Genomic DNA, 19,235 nt, shown 5'->3' with positions numbered 1-19,235 from the left:
TGAATTTCGATATAGTTTGGCCATCATTTTGGATTACAGGAAAACCTTTAACAATCTTCTTCTCTCAAACCGCCTAACTCATAGATGCAAAACTTTAAATTTGTGAACAACTACCCAAGCGAAATGTAGTTTGTTAACAATGACGTAATCAGTCATGTGGTATGGCAGTCATATTGGATCATAAGAAAACCTTTAAAAATCCTCTCTGAAACTGTTCACTGATTGATGCGTAACTTTACATATATGATCGACTACCTATGGGAACATCGGATTAAAAGGAGCTGATCTGAAACACAATATTGCTGATAGTGAAGTCATCATACAGAAAGTGGACAATATCTTGGAAAATATAAAATGTAGACACCTTGGAGTTGCACCTTATCAACTTGGGATAATTTTGACAAAACAGGAAGTGACATCATCATCTCCCAAGAGGTAATATCTTGAAAATTAAGGCTCATAGACAGCAAGGAATTGCATGACTGTGAACATCATATCAATACTATCTGGCTTAAAATCTGTATTCTAAATCCAGCTCTTATTTTTACCCTGATCCATCCCTCACTTCACTTTTTGGCAGCAAGCCAAGTGAGCCACAGGACCATTGGTCCTTTATTTTTTTTTGCATCCACTAAAAAAAGTCCACATCAATGTTAAACTATTGCCCTTACATTTATTAATTCCTGGGTCAAATGTTTTGTGTCCTATTGATTCATAATATTACTTCATTTTTTTTTTTTCTTGCAGTGTGTTATTCATCTGAATAAATATTGTGCGTTGTAAAAATTATGCTGTTGTTCCAAGTAATCATTGTGCTGTAATTTTTGCATTCAAACTGTTTGATGTAATGGTTTCTTCTCACATACTCTCAATAAACACCAAAATTACTAATCTTATGGCTCAAGGAAATATAGTGACCCTCCAATGAAAAAAGAAACAAAGAAAGAAAGAGAATGCAGTGAATAGTCAGTTAGACCACTTTTGGCCTGCTCTTTTATTTGCAGACATTAATTGTAATGTTGTCACCTGTTTGTGATCCGCACGAGTTATTTCCATCAGTGATGGTCAATTTGTTAAGAGTTTTGCTTGCTCGAGGTGGAGGTTTTATTCATCTTTTGCCATTGCAGGAATAAATGGTCTTTATGAACACCCTTTAGTCACTTCTTTGAAAAATAATTGAGTTGAACAGGCTTTCACCCTTCTGCCCCTTGTGAAGTCACTTAGAGTTACTTCTGCTTTCACATGTTATGTCAATAATTCCAATATATACTCTTTCATTATGAAGGAGAACCATGTAGGACTCATCATAATTTGCAAATACTTTAATCAGAGCAAGTCCTTTATTTTTTTTTGCTATTATTTTCAGTGACTACGTTATAGCAATGTGAAATCAAAAATTAATTGTAAGGCTGTGTGAGCTTGAAATATCGATGTGAATAACCTTTGCCTTCCTTTTACCCTGAAGCTAATGCTTTTAACTTTTAGATTTTCATTTTTCTCCTTTTTCTCATGTGCCCTTTGACTTGCTTTCCTACCCTTCTGATATCTGGATCCTACTGACTCCTGTTCCTTCTGACCCATGGTAACCCATGAACTTCAACCCATGCCAGCCTATGACGCAGATGCCGTCAGCCTAGAGGCCGATGACACTGATGCTCAGGGCAACCAGCGTTCACCCAAAGGCAGTTCTAGCAGCACGAGTGCTGTGCAGGGCGGTGGGAAACGCAAGGCCTTCTTTAGGAAGGTAAAGGCCTTGGATTGCTTTTAGTTCTTCCACCCAGCTTTTAGGATCACCAGATCCTGTTAGCAAAGACCAGTGTGCCTTGTGCTCTGTGTTCATTGCAGCCATCACTAAACTCAGGTCTTCACCAACCACAATCCTCGATCTTGATCCTATTTGTTACAAACGATATATCCCTTGCTTTATTTTTAAGTGCAATTTAGGTTTCAGTATTAAATTAAATAATTTGACGGGCACAACTTATTGTGCTGTTTAATTGTCATTGCAATTCGTATAAGTACTTTTTTAATTAGCATGTTGAAGTCAAAAGTTAGAACATCCTGAAAAAGTGTTGCACATTTTATGATGGTTGAGCAAACGGCGAGGGTGTCATCATCGATCATTTATTGATTTGCGTTCAACAGAGGATGGAGCTTAAATGACATTATGTTAAAAGTGGGTGTAAGCAGTGCTCATAGCAGTTGGATTATCCAAGATTCCTAATTGCTTTCCAGAATTATAAAATTTAACAGGTTGTTAAATTTTGTTACCAATGCTGCATTTAACTTGGCAAAATGGATGCCATTCCTCTCTCTAACCCTTCTCTCCCAAGAATGCCAAGATATACCATCCATAAACAATTTCAAACAAGTGGATATAGTTGTTTGGAAGAAAAATTAATTCCTCCAACTGTAAAAAGAGTGAAAGCAGCTTAATAAGAGCAAGCATAATGTACGAGAGTATAGTGTCGTGTAGTATAGCATAGTATAGTGTCATGTAGTGTAGTGTTGTGTACCAACAACAAACATTTTATAACCATTTTCCAGGTTTTTTTTTTAAGGGGGTTGGTCAAATAATGGTATTCCTCCAGACGGATCTATCCATTTCATCAGTTTTGTGCAAACTTAAGCATTCCATATCTTTCTTCACATTTTCAATTCATGCCATTCTAGCAAAGTCCTCCATTTTCTTGCTTCTACCATGAGCATTATGGCTTTCTTTATAGCTTCAGCTTTACAGAGTACATTCTAGTACAAGAGGGCCTTGCTGTTCATGGGTTTCTCCTTCGTCGATTCACTCGATCACGATGAATTTATTGAAGTAAGGTTTGCAGATTGCGGTCAAAGTGCTCAAATAATCACGGGTTCGTGAACTATTTTCCATATTTATTTACTGAAATACCATGGGCCATCAACATAATAACCACCTTAAACCCTCTAACTTCATTCCTTCAACTTGTCTTTATTGTCGTCATCATCAACATCGCCATCGCATTATTGGATCGTTTATCATTATTATTAAAAGTTGGTTTCATGATCTTATCATAACCGAAGAAAATAAACTTTCTTTTATGTTCTTAATACAGGAAAAGAATACTTTATTTTATGTTCTTAATACAGGAAAAGAATAATTTATTTTATGTTCTTAATACGGGAAAATAATACTTTATTTTATGTTCTTAATACAGGAAAATATACTTTATTTTATGTTCTTAATACAGGAAAATACACTTTATTTTATGTTCTTAAGAACTCTTTTATTCATGATAATAAATAGCACAAGATCAATGCACAAACATGTTAATTTTGGGTACAGTTTGGCAAAAGGGGTGACAAATTTGATAGTTGAATTCTCTAACCATATTTTTCCCTGTTACCCTCAAGTTTGTGCATTGTGGATTTGCGGTTCACAGGGATTTTCAAGAACTTAACCCCCACAAATGGCAAAGCCCTTCTGCAAAAGTGAATGGCAAAGTGTACAAGTCAAAAATCAAGAAATGTTTGTAAAGTACAAATGTTTGTTATATCCGCAACAAAACATATTTTTTTTTCACTTAAACAACAGTCAAATATACAATCTCACCCCCCCTTTCCCGTTTCCATACATAGTCCCTCCCCCTCCCCATTTCCTTATTCAGTCTCTCCTCCACCCCCCCCCACCCCCAGTTTCCATGTACAGTTTCTCCTCTCATCCTCCCCATTTCCATATATAATTCCTCCCTCCCCTTCCATATACAGTCTCTCCTCCCCATCCCCATTTCCATTTCCAGTCTCCTCCTCCCCATTTCCATACACAGTCTATCCCACCTCCCTGCTTCCATGTACAGTTTCTGAACCCCCTCCCCATTTCCATACACAGTCTATCCCCCCTCCTTGTTTCCATGTACAGTTTCTGAACCCCCTCCCCATTTCCATGCTGATGCTGTAATAGTCGATGGAGCTTTTATGGGTGGTCTACAGAGACGTGACAGAAGTAAATAGACTTCATGATTTTAAAAAGAATTTATTTATTGAACATTTGAAGAACATTTGATCCATTTGAATACATACACAAGTATTTGGTAGACTTGCCATTTGCAGATTTCAATGCTTTTACTCTTTCAGGCACAGAACTAGCGAGTTGCGAAATTTTCTCTCGTGGGATTTCTTCCCAGGGTTCACGCTAACGGGTTAACAATTCTGCCCATGATGTTGGTTTCCTGGACTTTTTCCACCCAGATCGATCCAATTTTTCCACCCAGTCTGTCCGTCTGTCTGTTCCCAGGTACCGCAAAAACGGCTGAACCGATCGCAAGCATTTTTGGGGTGTTTAATCCTGGGACCGCTTAGAGTAAAATAGGCATAAATATAATAACATGACCCTCTTGACGGCTCCCGTAGGGAGCGGGTGCTTATAGTCTGTATAAAGCAAGTTTTACTCAGTGATTTGTACTAACGAGAAGCACCCGCTCCCTACGGGAGCCGTCAAGAGGGTCATGTTATTATATTTATGCCTATTTTACTCCAAGCGGCCCCAGGATTACACACACAACAAATGGTTGCGATCGGTTCAGCCGTTTTTGCGATACCTGGGAACAGACGGTCAGACGGTGAATTATAGTAAGATGGAATGAATAGATTTAAGGTGTCTATTTACTTCTGTCATCTTTCTGTATATTACAGGCAATGTAAAATTAATCAGTGATCTTTTTTTATTTCTTTCTAAATAATTGTAAATTTGATTTCTTCGTCATGTGTGTATATACATGCCAAATTATTTATTTTGTTTCCACTTTTACCATTTAACCTTTTAATCCACCCAAGCCCACCTCCTTCAAATTGCCTGCTTTCCTTCCTGAATGTCCCTGTAATGTCCATCTTTTATTCCCCATGCTCCCCACCCCATCCCTCTCCCTTCCACAGATCTCCTAATGTCTCTGTTCCCCATTGGTTTGTCCTTCCCTCTCCCGCCCCTCTTGTCTCATGCCCCCCTTGCTGTGCGTTGTGTGTTAGCTCTCATACGAGCCTCGACAAGGTATACAAAAAAAAAATCCCTCCAAACAGATTGGTAGTAGAAAGGACACTATATTTTACAAGCCCAGTCACTCGATTAAAGTGTCCACACACCAGTACTGGTTAATATTACAGAGTGAAAGCAGAATTCCTGGGTTAATCGACCTGTTTTTGACTTGTGGGGAATCCATGGCAACGTTATTGTAAAGGGAGCTACGAGTGTCATTCAAAAAGTTATATGAACGACATATCCTCAACAGTCTATTCTTCAATACACATGAGTACATGTAATTAAGAATATATGATGAGTAAGAAAATATATAAATATATTTTTATTTAAATACATACCTCATTATACCTCTATATGCCAAGGACTCTTGTTTGTATATCATTTGTAGAAGGTATCGAATATGCCGTTAATCTGAATGGCTTTCCCTTGGCTCCACAGAATGTAAAATAGCCATAGTTTGTGACAAATCATGGTTCATCCCTTTCGTTTTTAAACAAACTGCTCAGGATGATAACTTGATTGTTTAATTTTCAATCAACGAGCTGGCCGTTTATTTTTGTGGAGTGCTGGATTCATAATCTTATCTTGCGATATATAGCCTTAGATATTGTTCTAACCAAGCGCATTGAAATTTGTTTTTAGCGAAATGGTATGAACTTTACTTAGATCGGCTCTGTACAGGGCAGCCTGAAAGTCGCTTTACCCCTCTCCAGTGAATAATTTGTTCTTAAACTATTAATATGTAGGTTTTATTGTGTAGTACGTACAATAATTAATCATTCATTACCTCAATCACCGCAGGTGGATGAAGGTTATGTTTTCACCCCCTGGTTGTCTGTCTGTCTGTCTGTCTGTCTGTGAGCAGGATATCTCACAAAGTTATGAATGGATTTGGACGAAACTTGGTGGACAGTTTGGGTGTTTGACAAAGGACAAAATTATTCTATTTTGGTGAAGATACAGATCTGGATATGAGAATATTTTAAGTGATTCTTCACCATTGAGAGATAGGGCCAAAAACGATATGGAGGTGTATCGCATGGTATCTCAAAAAAAATACAGACAAATTTGGCCAAAACTTGGTGAATGAGTTGAGTAGGTGACAAGAACAAGCTCATTAGACTTTGGTGTGTGACAAGGACTAAGGGTACGGATGCAGATCCTGTTCAGCCTGGCGGAGGTATGCACTCTCCCGAATGCCATTCTAGCTGTATCTGTATGCACTCCATCATTCTACTTACACCAAGGAATTTGTCGCTCAGTCCTCTTAAACGTCTTGTGTAGCATTTGTGAAGTCACAAAGAATGAATGCTCAACTGGGAAGGGGCAACACGACTTTTAGACCACCCTGTACGAGAAATGCAAGAAAATGTGGACAACAATCATGTTTTCCTAACAAATCTTACGGCACATGAACATTTTGCTTCCACAATTTCCCACCCCATCGTTCATCATTAAATGCCTGAAGTGTTGTGATTATTCTGTCCTTTCTATTAGAATATGATATATTTATGTTATTCATTGTTCTCAACTTTTCAATTAATTCTGAAAGCAGGAGATCACTTGACGCTTTCTTAGAAACGTGATTTATTAAGCACAGTCTTTACTGTCTGTCTGGTTCTTTTTCGAGCCTGACAAGATTGCATCAACACTGTATAGGAATTTAGTGAGGCCTCATTTAGAATATTTTGTGCAGTTTTGGTCGCTACTTCTGAGTCAGGACATAGTTGTCATCGAGAGGGTTCAGCTTTAGGTTTACCACTGTTGCTGCAACATCTTTTACACCACCTTATTTAACACGTGACATTAGTTCATTATGCCTGGTGTTTGTGTCCTTTATGACGTCCTTAAAAACAGTACGTTTCCTGTTTGGAATGATTTTCAATTTTGTTTGACTCCCAGGCAAGTAGACAGTAAAAAAGATTATCTCGTTCCTCTCTGTGCTTGTGCGATCGGGACGAATTCAGAGCCAAAGTATTTCCGCAGGTTCATTTTCCGATTCATGTTCAAAATATAACATTCAGTTGAAATTCAGTTGTTTGTCGATCATGAACTGACGTTTGTACACAGACAGAAAAACAGAAGTGAACCAATTGTTTAACCCCACTTTTTGCTTCATGTGCGTGGGGTAACAATGTGAGAAACGAGCTCACAACGGGCAGAGTGAAAATGATCTAACCGCCATCACTTAGATGTGCAGCTTTGCACCTGCTCCGGCCTTTGCACCGAGCTGGAATATATTTCCCCTGCATTGTTCATTTTTTTTCTTTATTTATTTATCAATCATTCCTCGAATGCAGAAGGCAGATTGTCTTCCTGTTAGCATGGCTTAATCTATAATAACTGCCTTCTCATCCTTTCAAAATCTGCCATTCAAAAATCCGATTCCTTTCATCTTTGACCGCAATTTCCAACTCTTAACAAAAGCCTCGCTCACACTGTTGCAGTAACTATTCCCCAAAATTCATTCACTTCCACATTCTCCTTCATATTCCGATCATGTGGTTTTTAGAGCACAGGCATGATGGGACTCCAAAAGAGTTTTAAAACTGCCACCACATTGTAGGCTTGTGTCCAAACTGGTTTAAGCAGTAATCCTGGACAAAATCTACAAACTCTTGCTCTGCCCTGCTTTTCCCTGCACTGAACCCAATCTATGTGCAACATATTAAAACTCCCATCATAATCACTCTTCCCTTTCCACAAACCTTTCTCATTTCTAATTGGATCTTCCTACCCTGCTCTTCCCTTCATCCAAGAGCCTAAGAACACAGAATGCTCCACTTCAATTCACTGCCTAATATCGATTTCTCTCCATAAAATGCTGTATTTACCGAGATTGATACTCCTATTTTCCATTCATGTCATAGCCATACATATTGCAACCTCACTTTGTCTTCCATTTACTCTCCCCAATTAAATCAAGCAGTTCTCACGATCCTCACTATCTACTATAGTATTGTCACATTAGACAGCATCCGTTAACCTGGGCCATCTGTGCCCTTCTGCAAAAGCCGGGATCCTTTATCGCAGGAAATGGCCGAGCGGTTTCTAACCTACTGCGGCCAGTTACAAGTTTCTCTTTACCATTCTCCAAAGACACCCATACGAGCCAAAATTGATGGCAACACGCAGAGCAGGCAGATGGATTGAACATGTTTTTTTTTTTTACCTTTTAAAAGGTTTATTTATAAAGAATATGGGGGGGGGAACATGAATGGGATGAGCAGTCGGAACAGTCAAGTGAGAAAAAAAGACACAAAGAGGGAGAAGGGAATATGCAAACTTGCATGCAATGATGAAAACTAAATAAAACCTAACCCACACTAGGTGCCACAGATCGCACTTGTACAAACACTAAAATCGCAGGCGAGGTCTTTCCTTCAGCATAAATGTGCAGGGTGGAAGTTGATGATGCAGCCTGTTATGGAAGCCAGTGACAAAGTACACCAAAGAGGGGACAAGCCAGGTCTTGCATACCCCTGAACCAGGTCTCGTGACTCTCTCTTGGTACCTCTTCTTCACCCTCCTTCTGCACGCTGAGAGCTCTGGTGTGTCCGTTCTCTCAGCCCCTCCTCCTCCTTTTCAGGCGGAGTCCCCTTTCCAGGCCATCCCGCTCACGGGCTGGCCCCAATAAAAACTCTCGGCACCTCTTCTTCACCCTCCTTCTGCACGCTAGGAGCTCTGGTGTGTCCATTCTCTCAGCTCCTCCTCCTCCTTTTCAGGCGGAGTCCCCTTTCCAGGCCATCCCGCTCACGGGGCAGCCCCAATAAAAATAAGTCTTTTCCTGCTTCTGTGCCTTTCCACCATGTTCTGGACGCATCAGCCTGAGAGATCGTGATGGCCTTTTGAAGTGTGTGACACGTGTACATTTTGGTGATGGGAAGCTGTCAGCTGGCCCACCCACAAACAAGAGGTGTTTAAGCATACAATATTACCCTGACTATCCTGTCCATAAATTACATACTCTGATCTCTCAGCATCACGTGTAAAAAAAAAAAAATCGACTTGCACTGACAAATCTGTTACATGGCAATATAACTTACTCAAATCACACAGACCATACTACAGTTACCACAGTCTAGCTATGGACGCCCCCCCCCCCTTCCACATAACAGTATGAAGCCTCTCAAATTTTATTGTCCAAACTCCTGGCAATAATTGTATAGAATACTTTTAACACTGCCCTTTTTTCTGTTTTTATACAAAGTTGAGTCTTGTGGACGAGGTAGAACATATTGTTACAGATTTCAGAATCCGGTCTGATGAATGCATCCACACATCCAGGTCCTCAGACAGTTATTTCTTTAAATGCATGTTCAGATTAGCCCCATCCTCATGTCTAAAGGGATCTTAAATGTGATGCATTGAGAAGGGTAAAGGATAGATCCCCTCTCTTATGGGAAGCTTTTTTTCTTTACGACAGACACGTTCACACACATTTATTTTACGAGCTCTGAAGCCCGTCCTCATTTTTCCTCAGCAACATTATTTTGCGAGCTCCAACGCCCGCCTTTTTTGAGAGCGCACTGGTCGTCATGGTAACCGTGTCCCAGTGGGGCGGGGTGGGCTTGGGGCGGACAGCACCTCGCGGAAACGGCCTGGGGATATAAAAACGAGCAAGGGGTACGTTCAGGAGAGAAAAAGTGTGAAGAGGAAAAGTCCGAGGAGAAAAAGTGAGGAGAGAAAGGAGGGGAAAAAAGCGTTCTGAAAAGAAAAGCGTGAGAATAGGAAAAGCGAAAGGAGAGAGGAAAAAGCAAAGGGCGAGAGAAGCGACCAAGAAGTGGATGTCTAACCAGCGCCGAAGAGACAATTCACCCTTCCAGTGCTTCGGCAAGCGAGCATGTGGGTGTGAGCAGTGCCGCCAACAAGTGAGGCTGACTCAATCTGTGAACTTTCCAACCCGGATTTCTCCCAATGGCAAATCTTCCCTTCTGGTCTTGTGATGATCACCAACAACACCAGGGTCTAAACCCGCGACAGACGATCTTGGTGCCCTCCAGACGTCGACTGGCATTCAAAGCTGCCCCGCGAGAGGGTGCACGGCAAAGCTGGGTGCTGGCGACGCACGTGACACGCACACACGCATTTTCAGGACGTTTTCGCTTCACGGATGACTTTCTGGTGAGCGAGACGATTCTCCCCCTCCCCTCCCCCTGAATGATCTGCTGGGTACCCTTGTCTGCGTTTAGCAGTAAGTAAGTCAACCCCCGATAAGCTTCTGCTCTTTATCTCTTTCCTGGCATTTTGATTGATTTTGCTTTGAAATTCATTCTTTAATTACCTCAGCAAGATAAAGTTCTTTTTATTTATTTATTTCATTATTAATAAATTATTTGTCGCTTTCCAACCTGTCCGTGTTTGTCCTTTCCTTCTATTGGTCTTGCATTGTCCGAACGGAGATAGACTGGTAGGTAATTACCACAGATTTGACCAAAATGATTGTCGGCACGCACCAGCGGTTAAAACGCTCGGCCGCCCCAATTAAAATCTAATCAGATAATATTGGTGCTTTGCCGAGGGCGTGCTCCCCGGGCTCAGGTAACCACGTGACCTCTAGTGAAACGGAATAATTAGACGGCGGACACTGGAACTCGTGGTTGACTGGGTGGCGTTTTTCTTCTTCATCTTTCGGCTTGCTCCCGTTAGGGGTCGCCACAGCGGACCAACTGTCTCCATTTTGCTCTATCCTCCACATCTTCCATTGACACTCCAACCACCCGCATGTCCGCCCTCACCGCATCCATGAACCTCTTCTTTGGCCTTCCTCTTCTCCTCCTGCCTGGCGGCTCCATCTTCAACATCCTTCTCCCGATATACTCCACTTCCCTCCTGTGCACATGTCCAAACCATCTCAATCTCGCCTCTCTCACTTTGTCTCCAAACCGTCCTACCTGTGCTGTCCCTCTAATACACTCATTTCTTATCCTATCCATCCTCGTCACTCCCAACGAGAATCGCAGCATCTTTAGCTCTGCCACCTCCAGCTCTGCTTCCTGTCTTTTTGTTAGCGCCACCGCCTCCAAACCATACAACATAGCTGGTCTCACTACCGTCTTGTATACTTTCCCCTTCACTCTTGCAGCTACCCTTCTGTCACAAATCACTCCTGCAACTCTTCTCCACCCACTCCATCCTGCCTGCACTCTCTTTTTCACTTCTCTCCCACACTCTCCGTTACTTTGGACAGTTGATCCCAAGTATTTAAACCAATCCACCTTCCCCACCTCAACTCCTTGCAACTGCACCATACCACCACCCTCCCTCTCATTTACGCACATGTACTCCGTCTTACTCCGACTGACTAACATTCCCCTTCTCTCCAGTGCGTCCCTCCACCTCTCAAGGCTCGATTCAGCCTGCTCTCTACTCTCCCTACAGATCATGATGTCATCCGCGAACATCATGGTCCATGGAGACTCCAGTCTGATCTCGTCCGTCAACCTGTCCATCACCATTGCAAACAGGAAAGGGCTCAGAGTCGATCCTTGATGCAATCCCACCTTCACCATAAACCGGTCCGTCATGCCTACCGCACACCTCACCGCTGTCACACTGTCCTCATACATATCCTGCACGATCCTCACATACTTCTCCACCACTCCCGACTTCCTCATACAATGCCACAACTCCTCTCTTGGCACCCTATCATAAGCTTTCTCTAAATCCACAAACACACAATGTAACTCTTTCTGGCCTTCCCTATACTTCTCCATCAACATTCTCAAAGCAAACATCGCATCAGTGGTGCTCTTTCCTGGCATAAACCCATATTGCTGCTCACAGATCGTCACCTCTCCTCTCAACCGAGCTTCCACTACTCTTTCCCACAACTTCATGGTGTGGCTTAACAACTTTATCCCTCTGTAATTTCCACAGCTCTGCACATCACCCTTATTCTTGAAAATCGGAATCAGTACACTTAATCTCCACTCCTCCGGCATCCTCTCACTTTCCAAGACTTTATTAAACAATCTGGTTAACAACCCCACTGCCATCTCTCCTAAGCACTTCCATGCCTCCACTGGTATACCATCTGGGCCAACCGCCTTTCCACTTTTCATCTTCTTTATAGCAGTCCTCACTTCATCCTTACTGATCCACCCCACTTCCAGATTCACTATCTCCACCTCTTCCAACCTTCTCTCTCTCTCATTTTCTTCATTCATCAGCTCCTCAAAGTACTCCATCCACCTTCTCAACACACTCTCCTCGCTCGTCAGCACATTCCCATTTGCGTCCTTTATCACCCTAACCTGCAGCACATCCTTCCCAGCTCGGTCCCTCTGTCTTGCCAATCGGTATAAATCCTTTTCCCCTTCTTTTGTATCCAACTTCTCATACAGCTCGTCGTATGCCTTTTCCTTGGCCTTTGCCACCTCTCTTTTTGCTTTTCGACGCCACTCCTTGTACTCCTGCCGACTTTCTTCATCTCTCTGACTATCCCACTTCTTTTTCGCCAACCCCTTCTTCCTTATACTTTCCTGTACTTCCTCATTCCACCACCAAGTCTCCTTATCTTCCTTCCTCTGTCCAGATGTCACACCAAGTACCTTCCTAGCTATCTCCCTCACAACTTCTGCTGTCGTTGCCCAATCATCCCACCCATCTTTACCACCATCCATCGCCTGTCTCACCTCCTCCCTAAATTTCACACAACAGTCTTCCTCCTTCAGCTTCCACCATCTGGTCCTTGGTTCAGCCCTCACTCTCTTCCTCAACCTCACCTCTAAAGTCATCCTACAGACCACCAATCGATGCTGTCGAGCTACACTCTCCCCTGCCACAACCTTACAGTCACTAATCTCTTTCAGGTTGCATCTCCTACTTTAGATGTAATCCACCTGTGTGCACTTTCCTCCACTCTTGTATGTCACCCTGTGTTCCTCCTTCTTCTTGAAATACGTGTTTACCACTGCCATTTCCATTCTTTTTGCAAACTCTACCACCATTTGCCCTTCCACATTTCTCTTGTTGAGACCGTACCTCCCCATCACCTCCTCATCCTCTTTATTCCCTTCCCCAACATGTCCATTGAAATCTGCTCCAATCACCACTCTTTCATCCTTGGATACACTCTCCACCACTTCATCTAACTCACTCCAGAAATCTTCTTTATACTCCATCTCACACCCCATATGTGGGGCATATGCACTGATGACATTCATCATCACCCCTTCAATTTCCAACTTCACACTCATCACTCGGTCAGACACTCTCCTCACCTCCAATACCCTCTTGACATGATCTTCCTTCAGGATTATCCCGACACCATTTCTCCTCCCATCCACACCATGGTAGAACAGTTTGAAACCACCTCCAATGCTCCTCGCCTTACTCCCCATCCACTTGGTCTCTTGTACACACAGTATGTCCACCTTTCTTCTCTCCATCATATCAGCCAACTCTCGCCCTTTGCCAGTCATCGTCCCAACATTCAGAGTTCCAACTCTCACCTCCACACTTCTACCCTTCCCCCTCTCCCACTGCCTCCGGACTCGCCTTCCCCGTCTCCTTCTCCTCCTTTGCCCAGCAGTAGCACAATTTCCACTGGTACCCTGCTGACCACCGGTACCGGTGGCGGTCGTTGGTAACCCGGGCCTCGACCGATCCGGTATGGAAATTCGTTTTGTTGTCCGCATAATGATTTGGCATAGGCTTTTACGCCGGATGCCCTTCCTGACGCAACCCTGGTCGCCTCTTACGACACACAGGGATATGGTACACCTATTCTAACCGGGGCATACACCGGGCCCAGTACAACTGGTGCTCATTTCGCCGACCTCGGAAGGATGGCAGGCTGAGTCAACCCCCTGGTGTTTTCGACTTGGTTTTATATATATATATATATATACACATTATATATATATACATATACATACATATATTAATTCAGTGTCCCAACGGGGCTTGAACTCAGGACCTCTTGGGTCCCAAGCCACTGCCCTTACCACTGCGCCAACACCAGGCTTATCATGGTGGCGTTCGTGGTTTTAAAACAACCCACCGTAGGTAACGTTAATTGTGAGTGGTGGCCCAGGTCCGGCTCTACCGACGACAACCGGGGATTAATCCCCCTGAGTGGCAAGCTGGTGTCTCGGTTGGATCAGAGATATAATGTTGCCGCAACAATATAATGAATGGATCAGAGAACATAACAGAACAAAAGGAACAGGAGAAAGAGAGAGCGAATATACACCAGCAGCAGGGTTGAGGGGCAAAATAGAGGAGACTTGGAGAAATCAAGGATGGATGGGAGAATGAGGGTTCAGAGAGGACACACAGGGTGAACAAGATGTACACAGAAGCAAACTATCAGGAAGGAAAAACTCATTCCGAAGCTTCTCTTAACCTTTACTTTACCCCTGATGTACCCCTGATGTACCCCTGATGTACCCCTGATGTATCCCTGATGTACTAATAGCACAGATGAAAACGTGACTTTTGAAATGACGTATGAATTCTCAACGAGGCCTTTTCCACCATAACCATTAAGCCAACACCAGGCATACCACAGGCAGGAGGATGGGTATGATGACTGAAGACGAGATGGGATAGAAGTGTGCATACGACAGAGTGGGTTTCTGTGGAAGAATTCCCAGGCTGAGTTAATATCAGGGGCAGAAGGTATGGCAGACTAGTCCTGAAGAGAGATGGCTGCTTGCATTGCCTGTCAATTTACTTGGGTGAATTGCCAGACTTGCTGGAGTTGAGGCAGCTCTTTGAGAATAGCCAGAGAGAAGTTGACATATAAGCACATGATCAGTTGAACCAATTGGAGCAGAGGAATAGCAGGAGACATTTATTTGGATGTTTATCATCACAAAACCAGAAGGGAAGATTTGCCATTAGGAGAAATCCGGGTTGGAAAGTTCACAGATTGAGTCAGTCCCATGGAGTCACATAAGTCCTTTGCTGAAGTGCCATGGCTGGTTAGAGAGGTACCAACACTCAGCCAATTGGCATGTTGACAATTGAAATCACCACATATGAGGAAGAGAGAGTTGGGATGAGTGGTTAAAAGTAGGTCCATGTTGGCAGAGATAGAGAGGTGGAGAGATAGATGTAGATGGAGTCATCACTGTTTGTAGGATGGTGCAATACACAGACAGACAAGAGGTGCAAATGGCCAAATATACTCCTTGAGGTTGGGAGGTGTAAGATCAGACAGTACACAGAATGTGAGACATTGAGTTATTGATGTGAAGTGCAACTCTACCTCCAGGGAAGGTTTCTGGCCTATCAAATTGGAAGAGACAATTGCTAGGGAGAAACTGACACAAAGGAGTGAAAAGGACATTTTGTGTAAGGAAGGATTCTGTGAAACAGATGATGTCCAGTTTATCAGCTGCGACCTGGATTGATCTGTCAGGTTGGAGCGGAGGCCTCGGATGTTTGAGGTCCACACAGTTATTGATAGGGGAGGAGGCCTTCCTGACAGGGTGCAGAAATGTGAAATGGAGCTGGGAAAGGTGGCGGTGCGGGGGTGGGGTGTGTTTGGGAGCTAAGAGTGTGTGGGATTGGAAGAAGGCTTGGAGGGCCCAGGACGAGGGAGTGGATGGGGAGAGGGGAGGGGATGGAGAAGAGGGAGAGGATGTAAGATGGGGGAAGTCCTGGAGGGGGGGGGTTGGAGGATATGAGAAGAGGAAAACCTGGAAGAGTGTGGGATCGGGCCGAAGCTGGGAGGGTGTGCGACAAGGGGGAATCTGAGAGGTGGTGGAGTGAGGGGGAAGTTTTTAGTGGGTGGGGAGAGAAGGAAACTGTGAGTGGGTGTGGTGAGGGGGTATGCAGAAAGAGGGAAATATAAAGTGGAGGGATGCTGAAGAGGGGGACACATAGAAGGGCTAGGGCTGGAAGGATGTGGGCATCGAGAAAATGCGGAGGAGTGTACTGGCACGAGGAGTTTGACACTGTTACTGGACGTAAAGGGGAACTGATTGTTGTGAGCACATAACCTCTGCAAATAGCGTTTTTTTTTGTTGTTTTTTTTTAACTCTTTTCTCTCGTTTGTGTAACCACTTTTCCTGAGGCTCTTTAATCTTTCCTCCAGAGCTTCAAGCATGTAGTGCATCACCAATTCAAGTCATCCTCCATCCATACTCATGACCTTTTCTCGTCCCATTAATGCTTCCTCACCCAAACCAATTCCCTCTTACTTGCAGGATTGCATGATTCCTCCCCTCTTCTCACTCCACTTTTCTTGTTTGTTCATTTCCTTGATTATTGTGTCCAACTATTGCCCCACTGCCAGATTGTTGCCATTTTTACCCTATGTCACCTCACTCTTACAGAAACCTCAATCTTGTATAGAAAAACTGTCTGCCAAATATGGAGACTTGTTTGCTTGTACCGATTACCATCTCCAAATTTATTAGTAAGTTTATTGAATGTGGACACTGATATCTAGAACAATTAAATATATATTTTAAAACAAACCATATTGTAAATATGCTTTATTTTCCTTCATCATTATTTCATCCTTGTTTCTTAATGATATTCAATGAAAGAAATTATGGTTGCTTTGATCCTTAGTTTAAGGAAAAATAATTGCACAGGGATAATGTCGAATCTCTTTCATTTTAAACAACAAGCACAGGAAATGAGCTCACCTTCATGCTACTTTGGCATTTCTCTAGAATGTTATGGTGGAAAAGAATAAGGCTGAATTCACTATCGGACCAAAAAGTGTTTTTGGCGGTCATAGTGGAAGAAGTAAGAACTGAATCCAGCAGCAGATAAGATACGCATTAAATGTGGTAGTGGTGGTTGAGGTGAGGTAGGTCACCAGCATCACTCATGGTTCACAGGAACACGAGCACGGCAAGTTGGCAGTATGGAATGGCATGGATGGGTGCAACTAACATTGAGGTCTGACCTAGCCCAGCAGGCCTCGCTGACTCAAAATGAACTAACTTCAACATTGTGACTAACTTCAGTGGTGTGTGCTTCCGCATATCACATGCCATAATGAGCACGCTTTCACAGCCATTTCTCCCCCTCCCTTCCACTCCTGTTGGCACCTCCAGCGAAACAGAAGCAGAAGTTGGTAAGTGGTCACTTTATATCCACGAGATGTGTCTACTCATGCTTGCGGTGGCTTTGTGGACCTGCTTTTACTAGATACTGGACACCAACAATGGCATCGTTTGTGGAAAGCAACATCAGAAAGCATGTTTTTCGTTTTTTTTTTTTTGAGAATAATATTGATAATAATAATAATAATAATAATAATAATGACAAAAACAAAATATTGAGGCATTTATGTTGTTTATCCTTCTTTTTCATGCCCTGCTTGAGTTGCTTTCTTCCAATGCCATTGCATTAGAATCCTTGTGCCTTTTCCAGTCTCTGCAAAACAACAGTAACTCCCAACCTTTGCATTTGCCCAGAATACGATTGTTGTTGAGAAAGCAAGCTGCACTTTTTGTGGCTCCCATTAATTGTTTTGACCCACAACTGAGACCTGAAGCCCTATCATGCTCTATTTGTGTGTGCCCGGCATGGCCGTTGACCAGTTGCCTGCCCAGTACCCACATCGCTTGATTTCACATGAATTTGACAACAGAGCGTCGATTGCTGGATATGTGATATTGTGGTGTGCAGGCAGAGACCTTACCTCCTTATGACGTGGTACCATCTATGAGACCTGTCGTACTGGTGGGACCTTCCCTAAAAGGCTACGAGGTGAACTCATGTTCTTTCGTCCATCCTAATTTTTGTTATCATTTTATTATTTTATCTGATTTTGTCATTATTTTGTCTGAACATTTGAATTATCTCTTCCAAGCAAAAGTATCTGTCCTCAGTGATGGGGAAAAGTTTGAGTTAATCTATCAATTTAAATCATTTCATGGATTTTAAAAAGGTTAATTGTGCTTCACTCTTGGTTTCGCTCAGAGCCAAAGCCCTGATCTACATATACTGCCCACCGCGAAATGGTGGTGCAACATCGGGCGGCGGAAGTTGGATTTCATTGAAAAGAGTGTGAAATATATATATATATATATATATATATATATATATATATATATATATATATATATATATATATATATATATATATATATATATATATATATACCGTCGGGCCCCCAGAATCCAAACGCCCCATTGTTTGAACAAATTGGAATCCGAACAATTTTTTTTAAAAACATTTGCCCTAAAAACCGAACACATTTTCGAAAACCAAACACAACGTGGCATTCATGTTTGTTCACGTGTCTCCCCCGCCTGTTCGACCCGCATCTTCGCGCTTTGTTCATTCAGTTTGTCGGTGGAAGTCCTCGTGAAAGCATCTCTCGTGTGTCAATCGCTACTTTACCTCGTGTTTTCACCTTGATTTGTGCTGTTTTTTTTTTCTTCAATTATCACCCTTGTGCATTCACCATGAGAACCAAGAAGAGCAGTGAAGCAAATAGGAGTAAGAGGAAGTCCGTGAGAACGACAATTGAGTTGAAGAAAGAACTTATCGCTAAGCATGAGAGCGCTACGCGTGTGTCTGATCTCGCTGCCATGTTGAAGCTGCCAAAATTGACCGTGTGTAGGATTCTGAAAAATAACGAAGCGATGAAAGTGCGAAAACCCGTCGTGAAGCGAATTCATTCAATGAGCCCTCTGATGAATCGGCTTTAACGAACTCAACGTTTTTTTCGCGAGCATGGTAGTGACGTCATGCTGCGTCACCCAATCGCTTCACCTCTTGATTATCTCCATGGAACCGTGCGGTGAAAACGGCACGTTTGTGTCTCCACAGAGTATACTGGGATATAAAACACCATTTGGTGCTTCATGGTTAATTACCTACCTCCACCAGGCTGAACAGTTTACGTTTTAGATCTCAATGGCCACTGATAGGCCGGAGCTGCATCCAGACCTGATGGAAGAAGCAACAACGCTCCTGCTCATGCCCCAGACTTGGAAGAAGATTCATGACTCAGAAAAGGTCATTTACTCATCTTATTTTACCTTAAACATGGGTAATTTCAGTTGAAAGTGTCTTCAAAGTGGGTTTTCTTGGGGTCCAGGAACGGATTAATTCACTTTCCATTATTTCTTATTGGGAAAATAGTTTTGGAATCCGAACAGCCTCTGGAACGAATTAAATTCGGATTCTGGGGGCACCACTGTATATATATATATATATATATATATATATATATATATATATATATGTATATATATATATGTATATATATATATATATGTATATATGTATATATATATATATATATAT

General features: G+C 42.6%; 1 protein-coding gene and 1 long non-coding RNA gene across 6 annotated transcripts in view; one reads left to right on the top strand and one right to left on the bottom strand.

Moving 5' to 3' along the window:
• LOC147029343 (voltage-dependent L-type calcium channel subunit beta-1-like) overlaps positions 1-19,235 on the top strand; it is a 333,734-nt gene that overhangs the window by 244,894 nt on the left and 69,605 nt on the right. For 3 of the 5 annotated variants that reach the window (XM_085872336.1, XM_085872337.1, XM_085872339.1), the window contains 2 exons: positions 1,611-1,744; positions 17,606-17,686. In XM_085872336.1, coding sequence (XP_085728462.1) covers positions 1,611-1,744; positions 17,606-17,686 — 215 coding nt within the window. Of the gene's footprint in view, positions 1-1,610; positions 1,745-17,028; positions 17,049-17,605; positions 17,687-19,235 lie in introns of all 5 variants that reach the window. The other 2 variants (XM_085872338.1, XM_085872341.1) reach the window with 1 other exon arrangement.
• LOC147029344 (uncharacterized) overlaps positions 1-19,235 on the bottom strand; it is an 85,618-nt gene that overhangs the window by 1,399 nt on the left and 64,984 nt on the right. The gene's annotated exons all lie outside the window — the stretch shown is intronic.

Source organism: Eptatretus burgeri, chromosome 3 (genome assembly GCF_056783735.1).
Source record: "Eptatretus burgeri isolate ZD-2024b chromosome 3, Ebu_testis_v1, whole genome shotgun sequence".
Classification (NCBI taxonomy): Eukaryota; Metazoa; Chordata; class Myxini; order Myxiniformes; family Myxinidae; genus Eptatretus; species Eptatretus burgeri.
Note: the sequence above shows the minus strand (reverse complement) of the source record. Positions and strands in the feature narration are given on the sequence as shown.